Source organism: Temnothorax curvispinosus, unplaced genomic scaffold (assembly GCF_003070985.1).
Source record: "Temnothorax curvispinosus isolate PA1 unplaced genomic scaffold, ASM307098v1 QBEX01015484.1, whole genome shotgun sequence".
In the NCBI taxonomy this organism is placed as follows: Eukaryota; Metazoa; Arthropoda; class Insecta; order Hymenoptera; family Formicidae; genus Temnothorax; species Temnothorax curvispinosus.
In genome coordinates, this window is record NW_020225264.1 from 87,679 (window position 1) to 110,367 (window position 22,689).

Here is a 22,689-nt window from a genome sequence, read left to right on the forward strand (position 1 = left end):
AAAAATGGTATCTTCTACATATAGCGATAAAATTAAATTAATTAAAAATTATGCCGAAACATTTTTTTGCTAGAAATCAATCACCAAGTGATCGGAGAGGATTTATATGTAGAATATGAAAAGTTTTTTGTGATAGTACCTGTACCTGTGTTCGTAATGGTAACCCAGAAGTCAATAGTCTTTTCCGGGCCCAATTCCTCGTAGTCCCACTTCTGTTTGACCATCACGGAGCCGTTGGCGCCCACGGTGACCCACTTGTTCTCATCTCTTATCTTGTAGGTCTCCTTTTCGTTTTCCTTCTCCAAATAAAACGCGATCTTGCCCTCGACATTTCCGTCCGCCTCGGTGAAATCGACCTTCTTCGTCGGTCGCACCGCCCTAGTGACCCTCCTCTTCTGTATACGATGCACTTCCGGTGGATCGTCCGGTTCCGAGGTGAGGAACCGCACGATAACCTTGGCCGGTTTCTCCGTGCTGCGGCTCGGCGTGCGTAAGTCGTGCGCCTCGACGACCAGCTCGCACTCGCCGTCCTGCTCCGAGCTGACTTCCGGCTCGCCGGCGAGTAACAACTCGCCGGTTTGCGGCACGACGATCAGCAGGCTGCTAGGCGTGACCAACTTATACGCGACCTTGTCCCCGTCCGCGTCCTTGGCCGTGACCTTACCCACGGTGGAGAACCTCTTCCAGCCGGGTTGCGCAACGTTATTTTTACGCAAGGTATCCAAATTGGTCGGTCTGATTTCGAAAACGTACAACTCCCGTTCAAAAATGGGGCTGTTATCATTCTGATCGAGCACGTGAACGATGCCGCTGATCTTCGAGGTGCTGAGGAAGTTACCGTCCGACGCGTGTATCACGACGGTGTAGATCCCGCGGATCTCGCGATCGAGGGGCCTCGCGGTGACCACCCTGACGCCCTGCATCTGACTCTTCAGGGTGAGATTGAAGCCGGTGTCGCTGGACTCGCTCTCTCGCAGAGCGAAGGGACGTTCCCCGTTGTCGTCCGGTAGAATCTTGTAGTGAACCGGAAAGCTGCCGCGTGCCCGCAAAACCGGAAAGCCGTCTATTCGCGTGCCGACCGGCGAGTTCTCCGGTACCTCACCCTCGCCCAGACGGTCGTGCGAGAAGGTCAGCATGTTCCGGCGATTGATGACGTACAGGTGAAGGTCGTGGGTCTGCGTACCGTTGGCCAGTTCCTCCAGAACGATCAGGTTCACGGGACGGTCCACCAGCGGCGTCAGATCCGACGTCGTCATCACCAGGCCGTTGCCCAGCACGGTGAAGTACTTGGAGAAACCGGTCTCCAGAAGACGGAAATTGGAGGCGCGACTCGCGTCGCGCCGGAATTGCGTCACCTCGTAACCGGGGTAGACATCGTGCGGTAACACGGCCACCTTGGCGTAGATGACGGAAGCGATTGCCAGTAGGAAGACGACGACTCGTGCGTGCCACATCCTGCTCTGTTTGTACTGCTCTCCCGCTCTCTATCCTCTCGCGCTCTCACTCTCAGTACGCCAGGTACCTCTACTAGAGCATCAGTGTTGATGCCAACTGGAAAGTAAAGCACAGAGAGAAAATTGTTAGTCGAGGGGACAAAACGCGATAGGTCTCAACGTAAAAACGCTCGAGAAATAAAACACTGGGGAGTTTTGATGAACGAATAAGACATAGAATTTAATAAAATCAAAAATTAATGATGTTAGGATATTATTTAATTTAAAAATTGTTGTTCTTTTTTTGAATTCTAGAAATATTACTCACAATAAGTCACGCACGAACATATTACGTTTAAAAATATATAATGCTAGCTGGTTACCCGGGCTTCGCCCGGGAGTCGTTTTTCTTCAAACAACTTCATTTGTGTTTTAATATCTTTAATCGAAAAAAATTTCTTTATCAGTTTGGATACCAATTCCCAAAAAGATCGGTAACGAAAAACAGTTTATGGTTTCTACCCCTATTTTGTATACAATTTTTTAAGATTTGGTCAATTATTTCCCGAAAAATTGGAAAAATTTCGGATACCGATTTTCAAAAAGATTGGTAACGAAAAACTATACACTCTATAACTCTCTCCGGAAAATTCTACCCCTATTTTATATACTTTTGGTAAAAATTTGGTCGAATAGTTTAAGAGTGTATAAAGAACATACACACATACATACATACATACATACAGACATTCTATTTTATATATATAGATTCTATATAATAGAATTAATTATTATATTTTTAATTACTATTTAAATTAATATTTGTTAATATTACGAGGAAAGTCTAATATCTGGATAGTATCTGCATAAATCTTTTGATTAATAATATAACAATACAGATTAATGAGGCAGACGGTAAGATATTACGTTGTTTGCAGCACTTTGCGCGCGTGAGAAAAATGCATCTACGAATTTATCGAAACAGACGAATTAACATAGGCGATAATGAGGCCGTGATGGGCTAATGCCCGCGTTTAAGCATTTCCCAGGGATTTTGTGTGCATTTTCAATCATTGCATTCGGAATATCTGAATAGCCGAGCCGTAAATTCATTACGCGTGAACAATTTAGGCGCGCATCCCGTGACGCTATATGACGGCATTTATATATTCGCGTGCAATTACACGCGCATCGGCCGCAACGTGAGAAAGCCCTCATATAACGTCATTAACGTGCCTCGCACAAAAGCTCATGACCCGTGTTACGTATATTGGAAGCAACGCAGTAAATTAACCTTAATTTTATTTTCGATCGAACACTCCCTATACATATATACGGCTGTAACGTGCATTTAATTGCTTCCTAACATAGCTAGTTGTGAAGTACATCGAGTGCTTCGCAATAGACACGCATTTATTGCTTCTCTTCTAAAATATGCGAAGAGAGATGTTAGGGAAATAAAAATATTAATTGATAAATTTTTCAAAATAAAATTTACTCGTAGCTCTTTTGTAGCTTTATTTTAATTTTAAGAGTATACGAACGTTGAAAAGTTTTGACGAATTAAACTGCAGCATATTTATATTATGTAATACGACAATATCATATTTGCAACTTAATTATTTCATAACTCGTTATTCGAAAAATAATATTTTAATTTAATTAATTTAAAATTGATAATAATATCAACCGCGTTGATTGTATTTTATCGAAATTTCTCATATCACGATTACATGAATTTTATTTTAATACTGCTACACGTAACACGATATAAATAGCGTAAAGCTCTCGTGGAATCTAATATGATCTCATATATCTTTTCGAAATGCGACTATCTTAATCTTGCGCTTTATATTCAATTACAGGGAGGCTAGTATTATTGTTCGTATAAAATCCGCATTGCACGAAACGCTTACAATTTCGGTATTATGATAATACTCCGAAAGGGAAAGAGAAAACACCATAATTCTAAAGACAAAGATGCCGCATGTAAAACAGTACAAATTGAGCAATATGAATACTAATTCAACATTTACCATAACGCCTGAATTAAATTTCTTATCAAGAATAATTTTATAAACTTCTTTGCCTCATAACCCAGTTACATCTCAATTGAAGTCGAAAAGAGTTGAATATAAAATAGAGTTGGCAATGTTTGAGATACTCGTTTTTCAGAATACCTACATGATATATAAAAGATACACATTTAATATTCCTCTTCTAAAAAGGAGATGTGAAGTTTATTGTTGTCGCTTTTCCGCGATGCCGATTGGTTCTCTTGCTGCGCTTACTTCATTTGCAGCTGTCATTGTATATTTTGACAGTTGTGTGTATCAAGGAGTTAATAATGTAATAGTAATAGCATAATGTTAAAGCTAAATAGCGCGCGCAAAGCGCGCGTCTGTAGTGTCTAGTTATTATAAAAGAGATATTACGTTTACAATGGAAACAATTCTAAAGAGCAAATGTTAATATTTTTTATCTATCATTTTATTCTTTTCGAAATTCGATTGAGATGTAAATGTGCGTTATGAGACAAATGTGGGTTGAAAAGTATAGATTAAAAGCTTAATAAAAATTAATGTTTTGGAGATACAAATCGTATCTCGATTAAATATACTCTAAGAAAGCGTCATTGCTTAAGGCAATCGAACTGTGCGATAAAGTATAACGAGGAACGCGCATTTAGTTGTCGTACACTGCGCAGGATGCGACGAACAATGTCCGCATGTACCGGAAATAAGAACCGGCGCGTACGAGTTGACCATTGTCATTTAGTAACCCTCCGTTCCATTTGATTCTATTCACGCCCCAAGAGAACCGGATGTGAGGTCAGCCGCGGCTCGTTTAAGTTCGAAACCGCTCTGACGGCCGGCCGTACCGAAAAAAGAAATGTGCGAACATAACTGTCTTTGTGATGTAGTGCGGTTGTAACGTGAGCAGCAAAATTGGACGCAATATTGCCTCCGTAGTCCGTATACTGTAATATCACACGAAATAAGAAACGTAAATTTTTATATTTTGGATAGTTATCGATTGCAAAAAAAGCATACGAAAATTGTCAGCAAATAAATAATTTAAATGTAAAGGAATCAATTGTAATATGGGCTTTTTTTAAGTAATCAAAAATTTTAACAGAAATTATTTAATCGATAATAAATTATCCTGTAATAATTTAAGCGTAATTAATTAAAAATAGAATGCAATTATTTATTTAGAACAATATTTCACGTATAACAAATTTGCAATGTTTGAGCAAAAGTTTAAATCACTTCTTCGTTAAAAGTGTGCAAAATTATATTTATCTTTTACAAAAGCAAATAAAGGTAGGAAAATATATGTATTTGACTCTTTTAGGCTATATTTGGGTAATATATATATTCTTCCGGCTAAGTAAATTAATCTCTCGGCTCGCAATATAATTACACCGAAATGCGTTAGAAGTGCGCGCAGCTGCATTCCTGAAAATTATTTCGTGCAGTTCCGTCTAGTTTGCATGTTGCCCGGTTTCCCTTACTTTTTGTTTGCCTTCTCTCTTCCCTATAGTTTTTATTCTTTCGCGTAGTTACAGACAGATGTTGTAATGCGCTTCTGAAAGCAACCCGCCCGCTATTCCGCCAACTGTTGCGTTAATAACATACGAGTTTCTCACAATTGCACGCAACGATAACAAATTCAGGTGCATCCCTTCGCGCAACGACGCGACGCGCGAACTGCCGAGTCTTTGTGCGCAAACCGCGTACTCGCAACAAGACAATACCGCAGAGTGTTTTCAAGAACTCAATCCACACCGCGCGGCAACTGTTCCTAACAACGTCCCGCATCCTCCGGCAACCCACCCGCAATGCAGGTCGCGCGCAAGAGTTTGCGACCTCCCGATACTGTGATACGCGTATATGCAAGAGACCAATTCAAATTCGAAACAAGCAGCCGCCGCAAAAGCGCAAACAAATCTTGAGACTATCCGTCGACGACGATAGAATCGAGTTCTTTGTGAGCAAAAGTATCGGAAATAGTCATGGTTTTCAAACAAGTGATATTTGTTCGGGTACTTAAATTAAACTGACAATGAGTCAGAATTGCTCTTGAATTGGAATTCTTATATTTTTCAATAAAATGAGAACAACTTGAGAAAATTCACATTAAGACTGTATATTTTAAGAAAAATTATATTAAATTTCTTATAAAAAACGTGCAGCCATTTGTTTAGTCGATAAAGTTCCAACATTTAACTAACAAGCATGCAATATTAAATTCCTAATCGAGTATTAATCGAGTATTAATTGAGCACTATTATTACAGAAATTATTAATATTAATTAATCTACATATGGGGACTTCTAATTTAACTGAACACTGATATCTTTTAAATTCGCAACTAATGAGTTGAATGTTTAATCAAGTAATACAAGTGTTTGCAAAATTTGCACCGAATGAAATCTAATCATATAATTTGAATTTATTTAAATTTATTAGATTATTGTTATGTTAAATTTATAATCGCGTTTCCTAAATCAAACAAATAACCCATATATGGCGTTTTTTAGTTTATATTATCTGGACAGTGTTGAGGTTTAATTCAGTACGTTCGTCATACATGAATATGACATTTTAATACCAAGTACCTACTGGATACCTATATATTCGAAAACTCTGTAATTGATTTTCTTGACAATTGAATCGCGCCAGCGACAACGATACGTATTGAATTAACCCACCACTGTGCCGTTCCTGTATCTATTTTCGTCGTAGCCGATACTCGCAAACACATTCGCAACCCGTTTATGCGCCCGCGCAGAATAATCCTCCCTCTCTCGCTCATTCTCTCTCGGCGTTTCCAATCTCCTCTCCATAGTCGTCTCCCCAGCGGCCTCTCCTGTCTCGAGAAGTCGAGACCTCGAGTCCCTCGGAGGGACCGAAGAGTCGAGGGCCCGCGGTCCGCGAGCAGATGCTCCGCCGCGCCGGTCTACATTATACGGTTAAGACCGACGGAACACGACACCTAATCCCTCCTCGAAACGTATTAAGTGACTTCAGCTGGGACAGCCAGGGGCCACGGGCTCTCGAGCACGGAAAACGATACATTCGCGCGCGCGGCCCTTAAAAAAGGACCCGGCTTATTCTGGCACACTGACCTTGCGAGATCGGCGATTACGCTCAAGAACGTAACGCACCCGCATAAGATGCTTTGGCCCTCTCCGGAGATAGTCGATTGGAATAACGTCTTGAATTTTTCTCACGAGCGAACGAGATAATCGCAGACAAGTGCGCTTACTCTTTCTAGACGATTCTTTAAAATCGTAAATAAAAAAAACTATTTTTTTTTCTTTCTTATCAGTTAGCTAACATAATAAACCATGTGTGATCGTGACGTTACGAGGAAATATATTTGCACTAAGAAAGCGTCTTGACTTCTTATTTCATTGAGGGAGATATATTTTTCATTTCATTAAGAGAGAGATACATTTTTTAAAACAAAATAAGCATAAATTTAAACAAAGAATCACGTTCAAAGTTTTGATAGAACGTAACACATATTATTTTTTCAAACTTTAAATGTATTTCAATTATATTCTATGTATTATTAAATAGGGAATATAATGGTATTACTAATTATTGAAAATAATGTCCAACATAAACATCCTTTGCAGAGACGATTTTGAAATGTTATTTGCACAATTATATTTTCCTTAATTATTGATTATCGTGTATTATCATTATCGAAAACTCGATTATTATTACATTTTGCTTCAGTTTTTTTAATATAACTAAAATATTTACTACGTTTATTCTATTCTTTATTAAGAATTGATAAAATCAAATAATTAATTAATGAACTAAACGGGCAACTATTGGAGAAATTGTTGGACAGCCTTTGAATATATTTAACAATTTATTCAAATAATTGCGATTTAATTGTGATAAAAACGCATTTACACGTGTTCAAAATATTGCACGTATCGCGTGGTATCATCAATCATTTATAAAATATATGGTGTTATTATGCAAAATTTATTAAATTTTATGCGACATATTCGTATACATTGTTATATTTTAATAAATATTTTCTGAATCATTAGGAAACTAATGAATTAAATTGAGATAAAAATGTTTCCTCTTTGATATTTATGTTATAATAGAAAGATAATACATAGTTTCTTTTCTGATAAAAAAAAACCACAAAGATTACGTAAGAGTGTTAATTATGCCATTTTTATTTAAGTACATAAAGGAATCGATTAATCGTTTTTACGATCCCTCGTTTTCATGATAATAATGCACATCCACGATTATCGTTAACACCAAAGAGCGTAGATCCAATAACTCGATTTTAATCAACAGGATTAATAGCCATTCTGCGAAGTGTAATAGACTTGTCATCTATCAAAAAGAGAATGGTAATTAAATCGTCGTTGGAACGGCACGATTACGCGAAACGCGTAAGTTGCGCTACAAAGTAGATACAATACAATACGAATTAAGCGTCTCCATTTGTGAAACTAAATACTTACAAAGTAAAACGGAGATCGCACATTTACATCTAACAACATTCAAGGGGAATCAAATAGTACCATTTAATTATTCCCGTTGCTCGTATTTTTGAATGAAGGAATTTATTAACTTATTGACAAGAATCTGTTTTAGCGAAATTAACACGGTATTAAAACATATACAATTAAAACAATACGATAAAAATCTCGTTGAAATAAAAACTTGGAATTATTATAAATGTTAATATAAGAAACGCCGTAACAATCTAGCGAATGTTATGCGGGTAATTCGGGCAACTTGTGTTTTCTGTGTAAGCGTTTCTAAATATATCTCGGAGTACAGAACGCTTCTCTAATGCTATCTCGTTTCTATAGTTCTATTTTGCTCAGAGAGAGATAAGAATAACAAGAAATGCGCGAAATTAAGAGGAAAATTTTGTTCTAACGCAATGCTGAAAATACTCCATGCCTTGGCGTGCACACGCTATATTTGAATGGTAATAGCGCATGCATAATGTCGCGCAAGAGGAATATGTAAAACTACGTGCAAAACAAAAGCAACATGTTAGAGACAAAAGCAATAGACATTGCAATTTTAGTTACTAACTCAATTTACAAAGGCAAATGATGTTTCTGATTTCTGAATGCTTTTTTCTTTCCTGAAGCAAAAAAATCAAATTTTTAATTTTATTGGAAATATTTCTCAATTTTTGAAGATTAAAAATAAATCACAAATTCTTAAACTGTTACAATTTTATTTAGAAATGATTGTTTAATATTTTATAAGCAGCGACCAGGTCAAGTCACTGTCAAGTAATTTATTTGAATCATAAAATTCTCTAAACTTTTAGATTTATTTTTTATATCCTATTTTATATCTTAATAATATTTTTATGTAAATTGATCATTTTAAGATTCTTTGAGACGTTTGATGTTTTTTTCTGATATCATCAACGTCTCGAGATAATATAATCAAAATGTTTCGGAATTCTACGTGCGAATCTAAAAGTGTGGAAAAATCTGAAGTCAAATAAATCTCACCATTGTTATACAGAATTAATAAATTAAAGAAAAATGTAATTTTATAATTCTAGCTTTATTTCGCGAAATTCTTGAGAATATTCATAAAATAGCGATATCGGACGCGAAACTACAGGATAAAATGCGGCAGACGCTGAAGCAGTTTCTTTCATGCGAAGTTCGGATCGTTGTAATTCCTAAACGAAACGCGCGCTATAATGGATGAACTTCGGAAGAACGCTCACAACCTTTATAAAACCGTTCTAAAATGCGTGAAAATCACGTGGGCGCGCGTACTAACGGCAGAGGATAAATCTTGCTAAGCTAATAGGCTTATGTCACAGTTAAAACTCGCTCTCTTTAAAATGTTCGGCGAGGCAAAAAAGAGAAATGCTGCTCTCCGCGGTTACGACTATTTCATTCGTGAAAGAGAAAAATTAGCCATCACTCATCGTCCCGCGGGAAATCTAATTTTTATCCTAATCTATTTCGCTGATTTTAAAAACCAATTGTGGAGAATCAGAAACGGTTTCGTATTTTTTTTTTCTTTTGTAAGTAATACAATTTTATTACTTGCAAAATTGCTTAAAATAGATACATTGTATCGATGTTTATGCTTCAGGTACTTAAATTCACTTTTATTCAGTACTTGATTTGTGTAGGTTTGCGAATTTTATAATAGAGGATTTATGTTACAATGAAGTAGCAAAGTTAAGTTTGCCAAGTCCGTAAACATCTTTTATTTGTACTGCAATGACTTATTTACCAACTTAAATCGTTCAAGACATATATAATAAACTGCGGAGCAGCTTCGATTCACCTTGCTTGTAAATGGTCGCCTCAAACGCACTTTATTCGTTCTCTATCGTAATTTCAAAGGCTCAGTTTATAATCTTATCAGCGGATGCAGGTACGATCTTTACAACAGCGGAAGAAAAAGCTTTTAAATGCTCCAACGAGTATATTGCCACAAACCTCTCCGTAGCATAAAGCCCTCTCGCTTTGTGCATCGAGCAGTGTTCATTACAGCTGTGATTTCCATGAAGGAGCACAACGCTTTAACCATAAGTTCTCAAACGCGATCGCTATCGGGACAAAAAATTCGCAGGAAGCATTTTTTACCTGTCACCGTTAAGATATTTTCTTGAATTGCAATCACGGAATACATATAACTTAATTATAGCTTTTTTATATTGTGATCGATTGATTTCTGTAAATATATATACATATAAATAAATAATATAAATGTAAATTCATAATGATACGAAAATGACACAAACTAATAAAATTTTTTTTTAATGACACATATAACAGATCATTTTTTAGTCAGTTATCAGTTTTTCACGAAAAATATAGAAAGCAAAAATATTTTCTTAAAACCTGTCTTAAAATTTGTATAATGATTATAAATATTTATGTTAAGCAATTTTCTAAATTAATTTACTTTTCTGGATAAATATCAATATTGATAGAAAATTTTGTTAGAAAATTTGAAGTTTTTTTCAAAGACTTTTTATTTTATTAACATCTTTTTAAAGAAATTAGACAAACGAGATACATAAAATAGCAGACGCTTTTGAAATGTACAATCTTACTATGTACACAAATTGACTCGTTAGAGATACATAAGGGTTCACGGAGCAAGTACTTATATGATTATATACACGGAAGTATGTACAGAGAGTCGGTGCGCATTTGGTTGGTTTAGCGAGATTATATAAACATATATAATCTCGCAACGCAGACAACTGTATAAGATATTTCTTGATTGACAATACCGCCGTAAAATAAATATTTTTATAGCAATAATGTATTTATTTTTCATGGAATATAATGTTATAAAAATAAGTTTTCTGTCTAAACAGGCAGTATTTCTTTTTTTTTATAATTTAAATTGTTGTAAAAAAGATAAAAGAGAGAGAGAGAGAGAGAAGGCAGCAACCAATTAAAGTTGTTTTCAAACGTAGGTAAAGTACATATTGGTTTGAACCCATAAGCGAATAAAATAAAGCTGATGTACACCAAGACTGAAAAACATGGAAACTGTAAACGATCACATTTATTTATCGTTGTTTGCTGTTGTAAATATCAAGCAATATATGCGGCGCGTATTCGCAAATTACTGTGGCCACTGTGTGCATACATAACAAACTTTAATCGCCATTGACTAAAAATTGGAATTATTATTTTTTTTAATGTTCCTGCAAACTAGCTTGTTAAATTATTATTACTGAATATATATTTAATAGAGATTACAATTTAATTTCTCGCATATTCTTTCGCAAAAAGAATTATTTATTTCTATGTTAAAATTAAAATAACTCTTATACGATATGCCGAATATTTACATAATTAATCAATACAAAAATATAATTATGAACGTTACGTTATATTAAAAATATAATATTTAATAAAATTGAAATGTATGTATTACGTTTTATCAAGATCAAATATACATCAAAAACTAAAAATAAAATTTTACGAATATATACAAATAAATCTACATGCTTACATTTATTAAGAATATTTCAAAATGTAACAAAATATATAATTAATGAATAAAAATTGCAGGAAATATAAAAATTAACATACAGAAAAGAAAAATGACGTTTGAAATAGCTGCTTAAATCACGTTGCTGGCGTTGTGGCTTTATTTGGTAAATTTGATTATATCGATAGAGCCGTACTTGCATGCGCGCTCGCATTTATTACGGCGCGGCCGTCCAGTGTTACTCGCAATTAGAAGGCAACTGTGTTGGCGTTGTCGGGAAAAATATACGCTAATTGCTAGGCATACGAATTTTAATCGGGCATCACTATTCGGTTCACTGTGCGGTCGTACAAATGCGGACATTGTTTGGTTGACTGTTACGTATTGAAACAACGTGACTGTTTCGTTGAACGAGTTATCTGATTTGACGTATAGTCGGAGTGAAAATTATTTGACCAGTCATTGTCGCGAGTGCTTAATAAAATATCAGAGATGTTTAGTCGAAAACCAAATGTTGATTTTTTTTACTGAATTGTACTTTTTAACATTAATAGATGTTATTAAATCGCTGATGTAAAATTAAATTTTATATATATATATATTCGCGGAAACTCTCTTTTTTTTTATTAAAGATTAAAGAAGCGTGGGACAAACGATTTACACTTTTCTTTTTAGAAAACTTTTCCCAGCTATTATTATCAGTATTATCAGTTAATTAACTGCATGAAAAGTGAATTAAGTAAAGTTCGTATTAAATTAGAGACGTTGAAAAGAAGCTCGTTAAAGTTAAATCAAGCGAATTTCTACTCTTTATGTGGCTCTAGTGACTTCTCAAATTTCCAAATTATTTAAGCGCATTAATTAAAAATGTGTTGTTTTGAATTGTTTTCCCGTCTCCGATACCGAGTAGGGATAATTAAACTGGAAAATTAACTCTTAATTTTTCGCGCGAAGCACAGACGTAATAAACGCGCCAGCGATCTATCTGGCGCTTGTCGAAAATACTGCAGTAAAACAAGATTTTTCCACGATTACGCAAGAATTTGTCGTTCAACAAAACTTTTTTTGGCATTTTATTTCAACGCGCCGATGACGAATCAATATTTGTCTGCACCAAAATTCGACACCGCGGGGCGCGAACGCGGATTAAAAATTTCACCACGACGAAAATCCACGGATGCCGCATTCGCCACGGTTGCAGAAAAAAGGTGTATATCGCGAAGCGAGGTTGCGCGGATCGAATGCAACCTGCATTGGGGAGAGGTCATCGGTGCTTATGAAATGAGGCAGCGCGGAGGATGGGCGATGCAGTCCGAAATCGACAAGCCGTCAGTTAACGTCAGTATCAATTTTAAAGTAAACCGGCCGGTTGTAGGGCAATATCGTCGCGAAAAAAAAGAGCTAACGTAACTGACGGCGATGTGTTTGCTCTGATGCCGCGACGATTTTAATTAACCAATCAGCGGGTCAAGAACCTGTGAGTTAAAAGCTTCACTATCCGAAAGCTCCAAATGGAAAACTTGACATGAACCTGTAATGCATCGGTTAGTTTTCGGTTAGATATCGATAAAACTATTTCGGAACGCGCGATAATATCGGCAATATTCTTATTGCTTATCTGTTATTGAGTGTCGAGCATGTCATTGTCAGTTATGCATTTTACTTAAGACATATAAGCATTAATAATCTATTTATAAATTCTCTGCAATTTATTATACTTTTAATATATTTATAATATTTAATCCAAATATCATTTTATTTAGCGATAGGTTTTTAAAAATAATGAAAATAAAAACCTTATAGATGCAATTTAAAAGAGTTGCAGTTAATCATAACGTGACGAAGTTATCAACGATAAGAAATTAAATTTGAGTCGCCGCACTCTTTGACATCTCTATCGTTAAATCTCTTAAAGAGACAATCATTTTCGAAGGTAACGAAGCGATTCTGTCTGGACAAAGTATAATGGCTCGCCGCGCGTACCTAGTGTATGATCAAGCGGCGGAACGTAGATCGGAGTAATATACGAAAGATACCACTTTCGTGGCGATGAAAATTGACATGCCGTACGCGTCGTTTAACAAACACTTTGCACGTGCACGTGAAGACGATAATTTAAGACCGCGCTGGCGGTTGGCTGTTTGCGGGGTAGTATCGTTATTAGAAGGAGCGATCCTAATACTCTTTTATTAAAGACCGCTCGCGCGATATTTCCTCGTGCGCACGTATCCCTATGATCCTCTCTTCGGGGATTAGAGGGACCTTTTAATCTTTTCATTTGCTGCCTGCGTCAAGTTTAGCGAACAAATTCCCCTCACCCATATTCTCGGCATTTCGTAGAAAAAGAAAACTTTATCGATGCACTCGTGCAAAACGAGTGACTGAAGTAAAACTTTGTCCAGTTAAAGAAATTTGACGCTTGATATTTTCTATTTTTCTTTCCACAAATCATGTCGCAAATCTGACACCTGAAATTTTGTTTGGATGCGACAGTGTTTAATTTTCTGTTTTTTTTTGTATGCTAATTAATACACACGAAATAGCAGTCAAAATTTATTACGGAATAATTCTTTATGAAAATGTGCAACGAGTTGTATCTTCAAAACTACAAAAATTTTGTCAGTAACTTTTCCATTTATTTTCAACACGATAATAACAGTTAACAAATTTGACGCTTGATATATTTTTCATTTATCTTTCTACAAATGACCTGAGACCTCAAATTTAGAACGCGACAATGTTCAATTTTTTTTGCTAATTAATACCCACGAATTAAATAACAGTCGAAATTTATTGCGGAATAATTCTTTATGAAAATGTGTGCAACGAGTTGTGTCTTCAAAACTAAAAATTTTGCCAGTAACTTTTCCATTTATTTGTAACACGGTAATAACATTCTAAATCAATATGACAGTTAGTATTGAGAACAGGCACATAAAAAATGTTTTATTTCACTTGATTCCTATATTTCAAAGTACAGTTTTCCCCACGGAGCATCCCGTATATGTTTGCGTGATAAAATTTAAAATATTTCGTACGAGTTGTAGACCATATTTTTGACTGTCACTGGTGTGTGCTTCAGGAGGAAAGTATAGTTTCGGGGTACGACCGCACTCTCGTGTCAGCGATTAGCGATGAACGTGAAGAGATCCATTGAGCCAATTAAGAGGTCGGGGGAGAGAGCACATGCTAACGAGCTGCGTAATGTTTTCTGAGAAAGTGACGCGACCGTCTGGACAATGACGGAATGTCCGTTGTAACGAACAAAGGAGGGACACGGCGAGAGGAAAAAAAAAGCAATAGGAAAGGATCGATGATGACTAAACGGACGGGGCGAGGGGGATGGGGAGAACGCGCACTACAATCGCGTTCAACGTTGAACGAGGTTAATGAGGGGTTACGAGTTTATCGGCATAAGTCGCCGCGACGAACGGAAGTGGGAGATAACCGCCGCCAAAGAGCGTCTCTTTACACTTTCGATCGATCTCTCTCCTTTCTTTTTTTACCCCCCGTGGAGATGGTAATTCGCTGTGTAAAGGAAACCGGAACATTACCTCTGTTTGGCGAATATTCCCTCGCGACGTTTGTCTTCTCCGCGAAACGCGACTCCCTCCCCGTCTGAGCCTGTCCCTCTTGCGCCTGACATTTTAATTGCTTGACGGATTAATCAGGCGAGTTATGTATAACATTATAGCTATTGTATTATCCGCATATTCCGCAACTCCGTTACGTTATGCAATATTGTTATGTATATACGTACGTGTAATATATAAACTTGTATTAGCTATATTGATCTCATCTCGAATTAATGCTATTTATTAGCGATCTTCGAATTTTGAAACGAGTTTGCAAACTATTTTACAAACTGGAGTATTATTTAATTAATGTAAACTTTTTATTAATTACGTTATGCATTTTATTTTTGTCGAATTGTATATAAATTTAGTGCTCAAGTAAAGTAATTTTATAAAGTTTAGAAGCAATTTAGCCATTTTTAAGTCGTCACCTGATTCTAATTAGCTACAACGTTAGCGTACCGCGCAGCTCGCCATAATTGCTTTTCTAGAGAAAAAGCACTTATCATTCAACACAATGCTGCTAATTATCACAGAACACACTTTGAGCGATAAAATAAAACTGCGTAATCTCATAATGGCAAAAAGTCGCGTTAAAATAATTATTTAAAATTATGCAAAATTAATAAAAATATGAAATATAATGAATTTAATAATTTATTAAAAACTATGATACAATATTAAAAATGTTTTAGATTATTTTTTATAGGTGAAAATAAAGTCTTCAATTAAAATTAGACAAATCTTATTTTAATAGAATTGTAATTTGCGACTTATATTTATTTACACTTTTATTTATAAGGAAAAGGATTTGAAAGCAAAAAATATCTCGACAAATTTTTACAAAATAATCTTCAAATTTATCGTAAAGTTTGATGTACCCCGTGGATTGCTTTACATTTCTTACAGTCAAAGATGAATGTGATCACCGAGCGGCTTTACGAAAAAAAAATTACCAGAATTAATCCGTACTGCTGTCTACAATCGAGGAGCAGACACATTTATCTTGAAAATTTCCGGATGATCGTGTCTCCAATAATATCATTAGGCGAGAGATACCAGCATGGATCCTATTAAAATATCATAATGAGGACCCGCGTGCTCTTGCGAGTCCGGAGACTATTATAGTTTCTACAAGGAACTCCGTACACGTCTCACGATCACTTCGAGATAGTTTGCCGGTATTCTCGATAAACTTGACGGGCAAATCTCTCCGACAATCGGCAGCGACGGACATAAAGGATATACAAGAGGTATCTCAAGTTATCTGCGCTTCCTTTCATCCATCCCCCCTTGAAACAAGATAACGTTATGACAACCTGATGTAATATTCTGAGGTTCCTTCCTAGTTACTCGAAAACTCGATAATTTGAAAACCATCTTATAACGTGTTTCGATAAGTAACACCTTTTCTTCAAATTGATAAAAAAATTCACACAAGGAAAGAAAGAGATCTTCCGTATAATAAATCTTCGCCCTTTCGCTATTAGTTTGACAATGAGTATCCACGTACCCTATTTTCGAACGTGCTCGATCGATGCCACCATCGAGGTGCACAGTATTCCGTGATCGATCGAGAATGCGCGAGAGCGTCTTTGGATAATCCGGTAGTCGAGAGCGCGGCACGCGGCCGATTTTCCATCGTCGACGGATTTCCACCGCGACGAAAGCCAAATCCTGATAGCGCCGGATAAGGGAAACTCGACGATAAAATGGGAACCGCGGAGGAAAATGGCGGAATGCGGGTGTATGAGATTTCATACGTGTGTGAAAGTGTATTACTGTGAGGCAGCAGAAAATTCGGCGGCCATTCTCCGCACTCGTGAATTGAATTCTGCTTACACAGACTCGAAAAATTCTGCTGACGCAGTTTTTGAAAAAAATCTTAAAGCGACTCATTTTGTACGTGCTCTGTCGCAAAAAGTCTTTCTATTATTTTTCTGATTTATTTGGCTAATTATATTTTGCTTATTAAAAGTAAATTATTATTAATTTTATAATAATCTCGATAAAGGTGCAAAGTTAGACTGACTTCTAGATTATCTGTTATTATACAAAAAGTTTTATTGCTGCAAAATCGTAACAGACTCGATCGAGTTCTGTTTGATTTATCAAATTGATAATAGTATATATCGGTAAATGAGAAGTTCGAAAATAGCTTTGAAACAGCTTGTACTACTTCAGAATTAACCGCACTATCATCAGACGTTTCCGTTCAATCCTCTTCGGTAACTCATATATCCTATTTATGGTTAATGCCTCTCGCCGTAACTCAAAAGTTACACCTCTCTCGTGCAACTTCTTCCTTCATACACAGTCAAACTTCATCCTGATTTATGTATGCGGCTTGTAGCCATGCGTCTTCTTTTCATTGTCAACCGCACGGCTGTTATAAACTCTGCGAAAACCAACACCTGATGCAATTTTACATGCGTCTAATTGCGCCTGAAATGTATCCGGCGAAGCTTTCCGTCGCGCTTGGGGCAATAATCTAGTTTCCGTCGATCGGGGCCGCGGGAAATCAAAGTCAAAGCTTGTAGTTTATTCTGGACGTACTTTTCCGACTCGATATAGCAAACACGTCACAGGCAAGGTAACCAGTACTGCGCGCGGAGAGAATTTTCCCGGCGGATCGCCGTTGGCGTTCGGTTAACTAGATTTTCCACTTTCTACTTGGATGAGCTCCCCGCTCCCCCGCCTTCACCTTTATCTCCTTCGATAATTATGACTTCCGGGTCTGAGGTAACCGATAATAAACGCGCGGCGCGGCGCCGGGACGCGTCCGCGACCTTTCGCATTTAGAAAAAGGCATCGGAAATCGAAAAATTCCTCTCTGTCCTCCGGTGCGGAGGCCTCTCACTTTCTCCGACAATCGAACGATACCGCGGAAGGAAGAAAAACGTCCGTGATATCGACGGCGGCAACGTCGGCGACGGCAGCGATGCCGGGGGGCGGAAGGAGACAGAAACCACTCCCGTCGCGGCGTCTGATCTTCGCACATCGATTCTCGCGGGCAAAGGCCGCCGGCGCAGTTTAGCTCGTAAAATATTTTGGCTGCCGCCGTTGGAGGACGGCCATTTCTCTCTTCGTTTCTCGGTCTCCCTCGCTCTTCCCTTTTCTCTCTACTTACAATTAGTTCCTCTGCGTCGCTGACTTTTTCTTTGCCTTTTTCTCTGCTTCCTCCTTGCTTTCTCTCTCTCTCTCTTTCTCTCTCTCTCTCTCTTTTTCTCTCTCTCTCTCTTTTATTCTCTCTTTGGCACTTTGCCTTTTAATATATCCATCTTGCTTCCTCTCGCCGCCGTTTAATATCTCTCAGTGTTTCCTTGTCGCATCCTCTATCCGTCTCCTTCTTTTTTCTATCCTCTTTTAACGTCTTTGACCCTCCGCCACCGTCCCCTTTTCGCTTCCTCTCTCTTTCTCTCACAGCCCGTCGAGAATCGGAGAAGAGGGGTCAGAACTTGGCGATCCATCTGTCTCTTTCCGTCTCGCCCGCTGCGCTTTGGGCATCTCTTGATATAAGGGAGAACGTTAGAAACAGGGGTTCGCGGAAATCCCGCAGCGACACGGGGAGTCGACCGAGACGATGACGACGACGACAAACTCCCAGCGGGGAAGGCACTCCGGAGTCAGCGGGCGTAGAGAGAAAGCGCGGGAGAGACGAGGAAGGGTGGGCGACGAGAGGGTCTGGAAGACCCGACATCAGAGAGACGGAAGGAGGAAATGCGAGAGGGAGGGACCGAAGGGAGAGGCGACTGCGTCGCGAGACGGAGAAGAGCGGACGTGGAGGAGAGTCGACAAACGAGGAGACAAACGCGCTCCGGTCGAAGGAGCACGCGTGCGGCAGTGCTGGAGAATGTTGTAGAGAGGAACAGAGACAGGATGACTAAAAGAGACAGAATTGTGGAGATACGACAAAAGGAGAGAAAATTGCTAGAAAAAGAGAGAGAGAAAGAGAGAGAGAGAGAGGAAGACAAAAACGCGGCGAAATTTATATCCGTCTGAAATTAAACCCCCCTATGGGCGATCAGAAATTCTACATGTACGAGTTTTATAACAATTTTATGTTACTATAAATGTGCGAACATGCTCCGAAAAAGAAACGGGAACAAGATGAATAGGAAGAGAGGAGATTTGTTGGAATATGGGAAGAGAGGAGGAAAAGAGAAAAAGAAGACAAAGAGAGTGAGATTTACTTTATTCTGGAATTAAATCTCCTAAGAGAGCGGTGAGATGTTATACAAACTGATATGATACGTAATGTAATATAGTTATAAAAAATGAGCAGAATACAAAGAAAAACGGAAATGAGAGATATGACGAAAAAGAAACAAAAACGTAAAGAGGTAAAGGTAAAAAATAGGAAAAAATTATTTCGCACTGGGATTAAATTCTCCTGAAGAGTAATCAAATCCATTTCAATTTTTTAATATTAAGATATGATACGGCTGATAAAAACTGAATCTTAAGTATCTATAATTGCTCAAACAATGCATAAAGTAATAGAATATATTGCAGAAAAATATATAGGAAAAAAACAGAAACCGTAAAAAAGAGACACAGATCGAAAAATTTATTTCGTGGGATTGAAAATCTTCCAAGGACGATGGGAGATTATACAAAGTGGTAAGGACTTATAATTTCACGTGCTACCGCGCGATTCCGAATTAAGACTCGAGGCGACTCAGGTATAAATTGTTGAAACGAGTTTAATAAGAGCGGATAAGAGAGAGACGGTGAAAGAGATTAGGGGGTGTGGTGGAGGTTACTTGAATTGATTGAGAGAAAAGCCAGGAGATGACGGCTGGCTGCTGGCGGAGGCCTGAGATGGTGCTGGTAGTAACGACGGCGGCGGTGCTGGTGATGATGCTGGTGGTGGTGGTGGTGGTGGCAACGGTGGTGATGGCGTAGCGGCGCTGGTGGGGTCGAGGGTTGTCAATCGATAGCGGTTGCATGCGTCTGAAACCACCCTCGTTGCCGCTCCGCCGCTGCGCTCTCTCGCATCCTCTCCTCTCTTTTTCTCCTTAACGCCGCCGCGCGCGCTATATCATTGCCAGAGGCAGTTAATCCGCGAAGTTTCCCTCGGCGGTTTCCTCGCCGATGCGAAACGTACGCAGCTTACTGTCGCGATAGCGTTTAAAACTTTCGGGAATTCAGTCGCGCACCGGTACTTTTACGACCGGCGCAGACAACGCGCGCGCGGACTGCCATTAGAGCTTGCGGGCAAGACGCGCAAACGATCTCTCTCGGTGTAATTGCGGTAACGCGTCTGTAACGTTTAGCGAGATATCTTAAATCGCTTCTTTGTTGGAGGCAACGGCAACCTTTTCCATTGTGGCTGCTTGGTGATAATAGTATAATCTCTTTATGCCCACGATAACGTTCGACGCATCTTTGTGGAATGGGTTGGATCGAGTCTATACTACTGTTAATAATCTTTAGCACACATAATCCCCCTTTTCCCTTGATAGAGCAATAACGATATCTGCCTTTTGATATGAATTTAATCCTGCATAAAAATAGATCAAGCGTGCCACTGAGAAATCCATTTCTTTGAATCAACGAAATCCTTGTTTGGGTATGGGCAAACAAATTCTTTAGTTAATATAACAAAACTTTGTTATGTCAACCAAATTTTTTGTTATGTGAACCAAATTTTTGTTATATTAACTAAAGAATGTGAAAATAATGTATTTATACTAATGGTACAGATTTTGAACACATTTTGACTGAATGAGAATAGCATAAGATTTTAATTTATTTAATCTTCAATTCTTTAACTCGATTCCTTTTTTGTTAATGAAGGAATGGCAGCGTCCCTATCATTTGGAATAAATTATGTTGCATAATATTATATGCGAAGATAATAAGTGAAGAAGATGTATGTTTACTATTATATTTAAATATACCTATCTAGATAGACTAGATTAAATTTAAAGCAGTCATTTCTGTATTAATAAAAAACATGTTATTTAATGTACATCTTTTGGACTCTTGAAAATTTTCATACATGTTTGTATCTCTTGAAACGTAGTAACAGCGTAGATGCATCTGGAAATATATGTATAGATACCACTGAAAAATAGCTCACACGCATGGATACACATAAAAAGAATCCAAGAATCTCGTTTTCACAAGAGCCGATCCACTTTTTCCGACGCGTCAACGCTTGAAAGCTCCCATTTATTTCTACGTTCCAAACGTACGTGGTGACACACGGACGTGCTGCGGTGGTATACGCGAAAGAGTGACTCGTGTAAAAAGGTTTTAACATACGATATCCCTCGCGAGTATCGAATCTTCCTACGTACTGTGCAGCTTTCGCAGTAACGTGATGGGTACTGTATAATTCGGATACGGTTCGCGGCCATAACGAGACCGAAATTACGGCGGCTTTGCTCGCGCGCGTAATGACCAAGTTCGTGATGAACACTGGGATCGCGACATCTGGTAATTAGGGACTGCACGGAAAAACGCCGGATGTCAGTGTACCCGCTTAGTAAATATGACGTTAGTCGGGGTTAAATTTCATCGTTTGTCATAATAATTGTCGTAATAATCGCGTTGATAATTATGGCTTAATGGGAACTTGAAGATGAATTTTCCGACCTGCGTCTTGACGCAACAGCATTACTCCTATTATTTATTTTTGTGATTCTCTCAAAAGTTTACGTTATAGTGCGTTTAACGTGTTATTTAGTAGAAATTTTCCAAGCATCTTGCAAGATAATCTTAATTATCTTCTTTGATAAATACATTTTGGGTTTATTTACGTTAAAAATTAAAATTAAGAAAATTACAAGCTGCTTTCATTTATCAGATAACACAAAATGAAAATTACTACGTTAAAGATAATAATTAACAGTAATTTGTGAAGAGTATTTCTCATGACTGTAACTCTGCAAATTATGGAAATTAGTTATTATGTGAAACAACATTGATAAGATTTAGACGAAATATTCCACAAGTCGATTCATCGCAAAATTATCTGCGATCCCGAGGGATAAGTGCGCGCGTGTGATGCACGTCACATACGTCTCATTGTTATGCTGCAAAACGGTGTCGTCACGGTGGTTGTCACATACTCGTATACAATGTTGATAGAAGGATGTCCGTGATGGGTTAGCAACCTGCCATTGGTCGACCCGACCATCTTCTCTAAATCAATGAACACGCTGGGATCCGGCAGATGTTTGGGCGAAGCCGTGTCATTAGACACGGAAGAATATATCAAGAGAACTATACCGCGCTGTGGTAGATTGCCGTCTCGCATATCTCTTTGATACCGCGAGATCGATACTTTGATCTCTATATAACGCGCCACTGTCCGCCATTTTTTAACGGCCCTTTTGTGTTCGCACGCTATAATTTATTCTATCTTTACTCAGTAGCTCTAATCTATCTCAATTGATCTGCGTCAACATCGAGGGTTAGCTTTACAAATACGATATTTATCGAGGATTTTATTCTACTTTTCTGATAAAAATATAGGTTACGGAAAGTAAATGTTTATATGTATACAGATAGATATAAAATAACTTTTTGAAATGAACGTAACTATGTTCATAATTTTTGTATGAATTTTGTATTGTTTTCACTGAAAAATATATATTTTATATTTTGCAAACTTTTGCTGGCCATTATACCGCAATTCTATTCAGAGTAAATTAAACAAGTCCAGTT

At 37.7% G+C, this 22,689-nt stretch overlaps 1 protein-coding gene across 1 annotated transcript in view; it reads right to left on the reverse strand.

Moving 5' to 3' along the window:
- The window catches only part of LOC112465752 (neural-cadherin-like), a 49,000-nt gene that overhangs the window by 9,580 nt on the left and 16,731 nt on the right, over positions 1-22,689 (reverse strand). The window contains exon 2 of the mRNA XM_025033474.1: positions 140-1,551. Coding sequence (XP_024889242.1) covers positions 140-1,454 — 1,315 coding nt within the window. The 5' untranslated portion in view covers positions 1,455-1,551. The remainder of the gene's footprint in view (positions 1-139; positions 1,552-22,689) is intronic.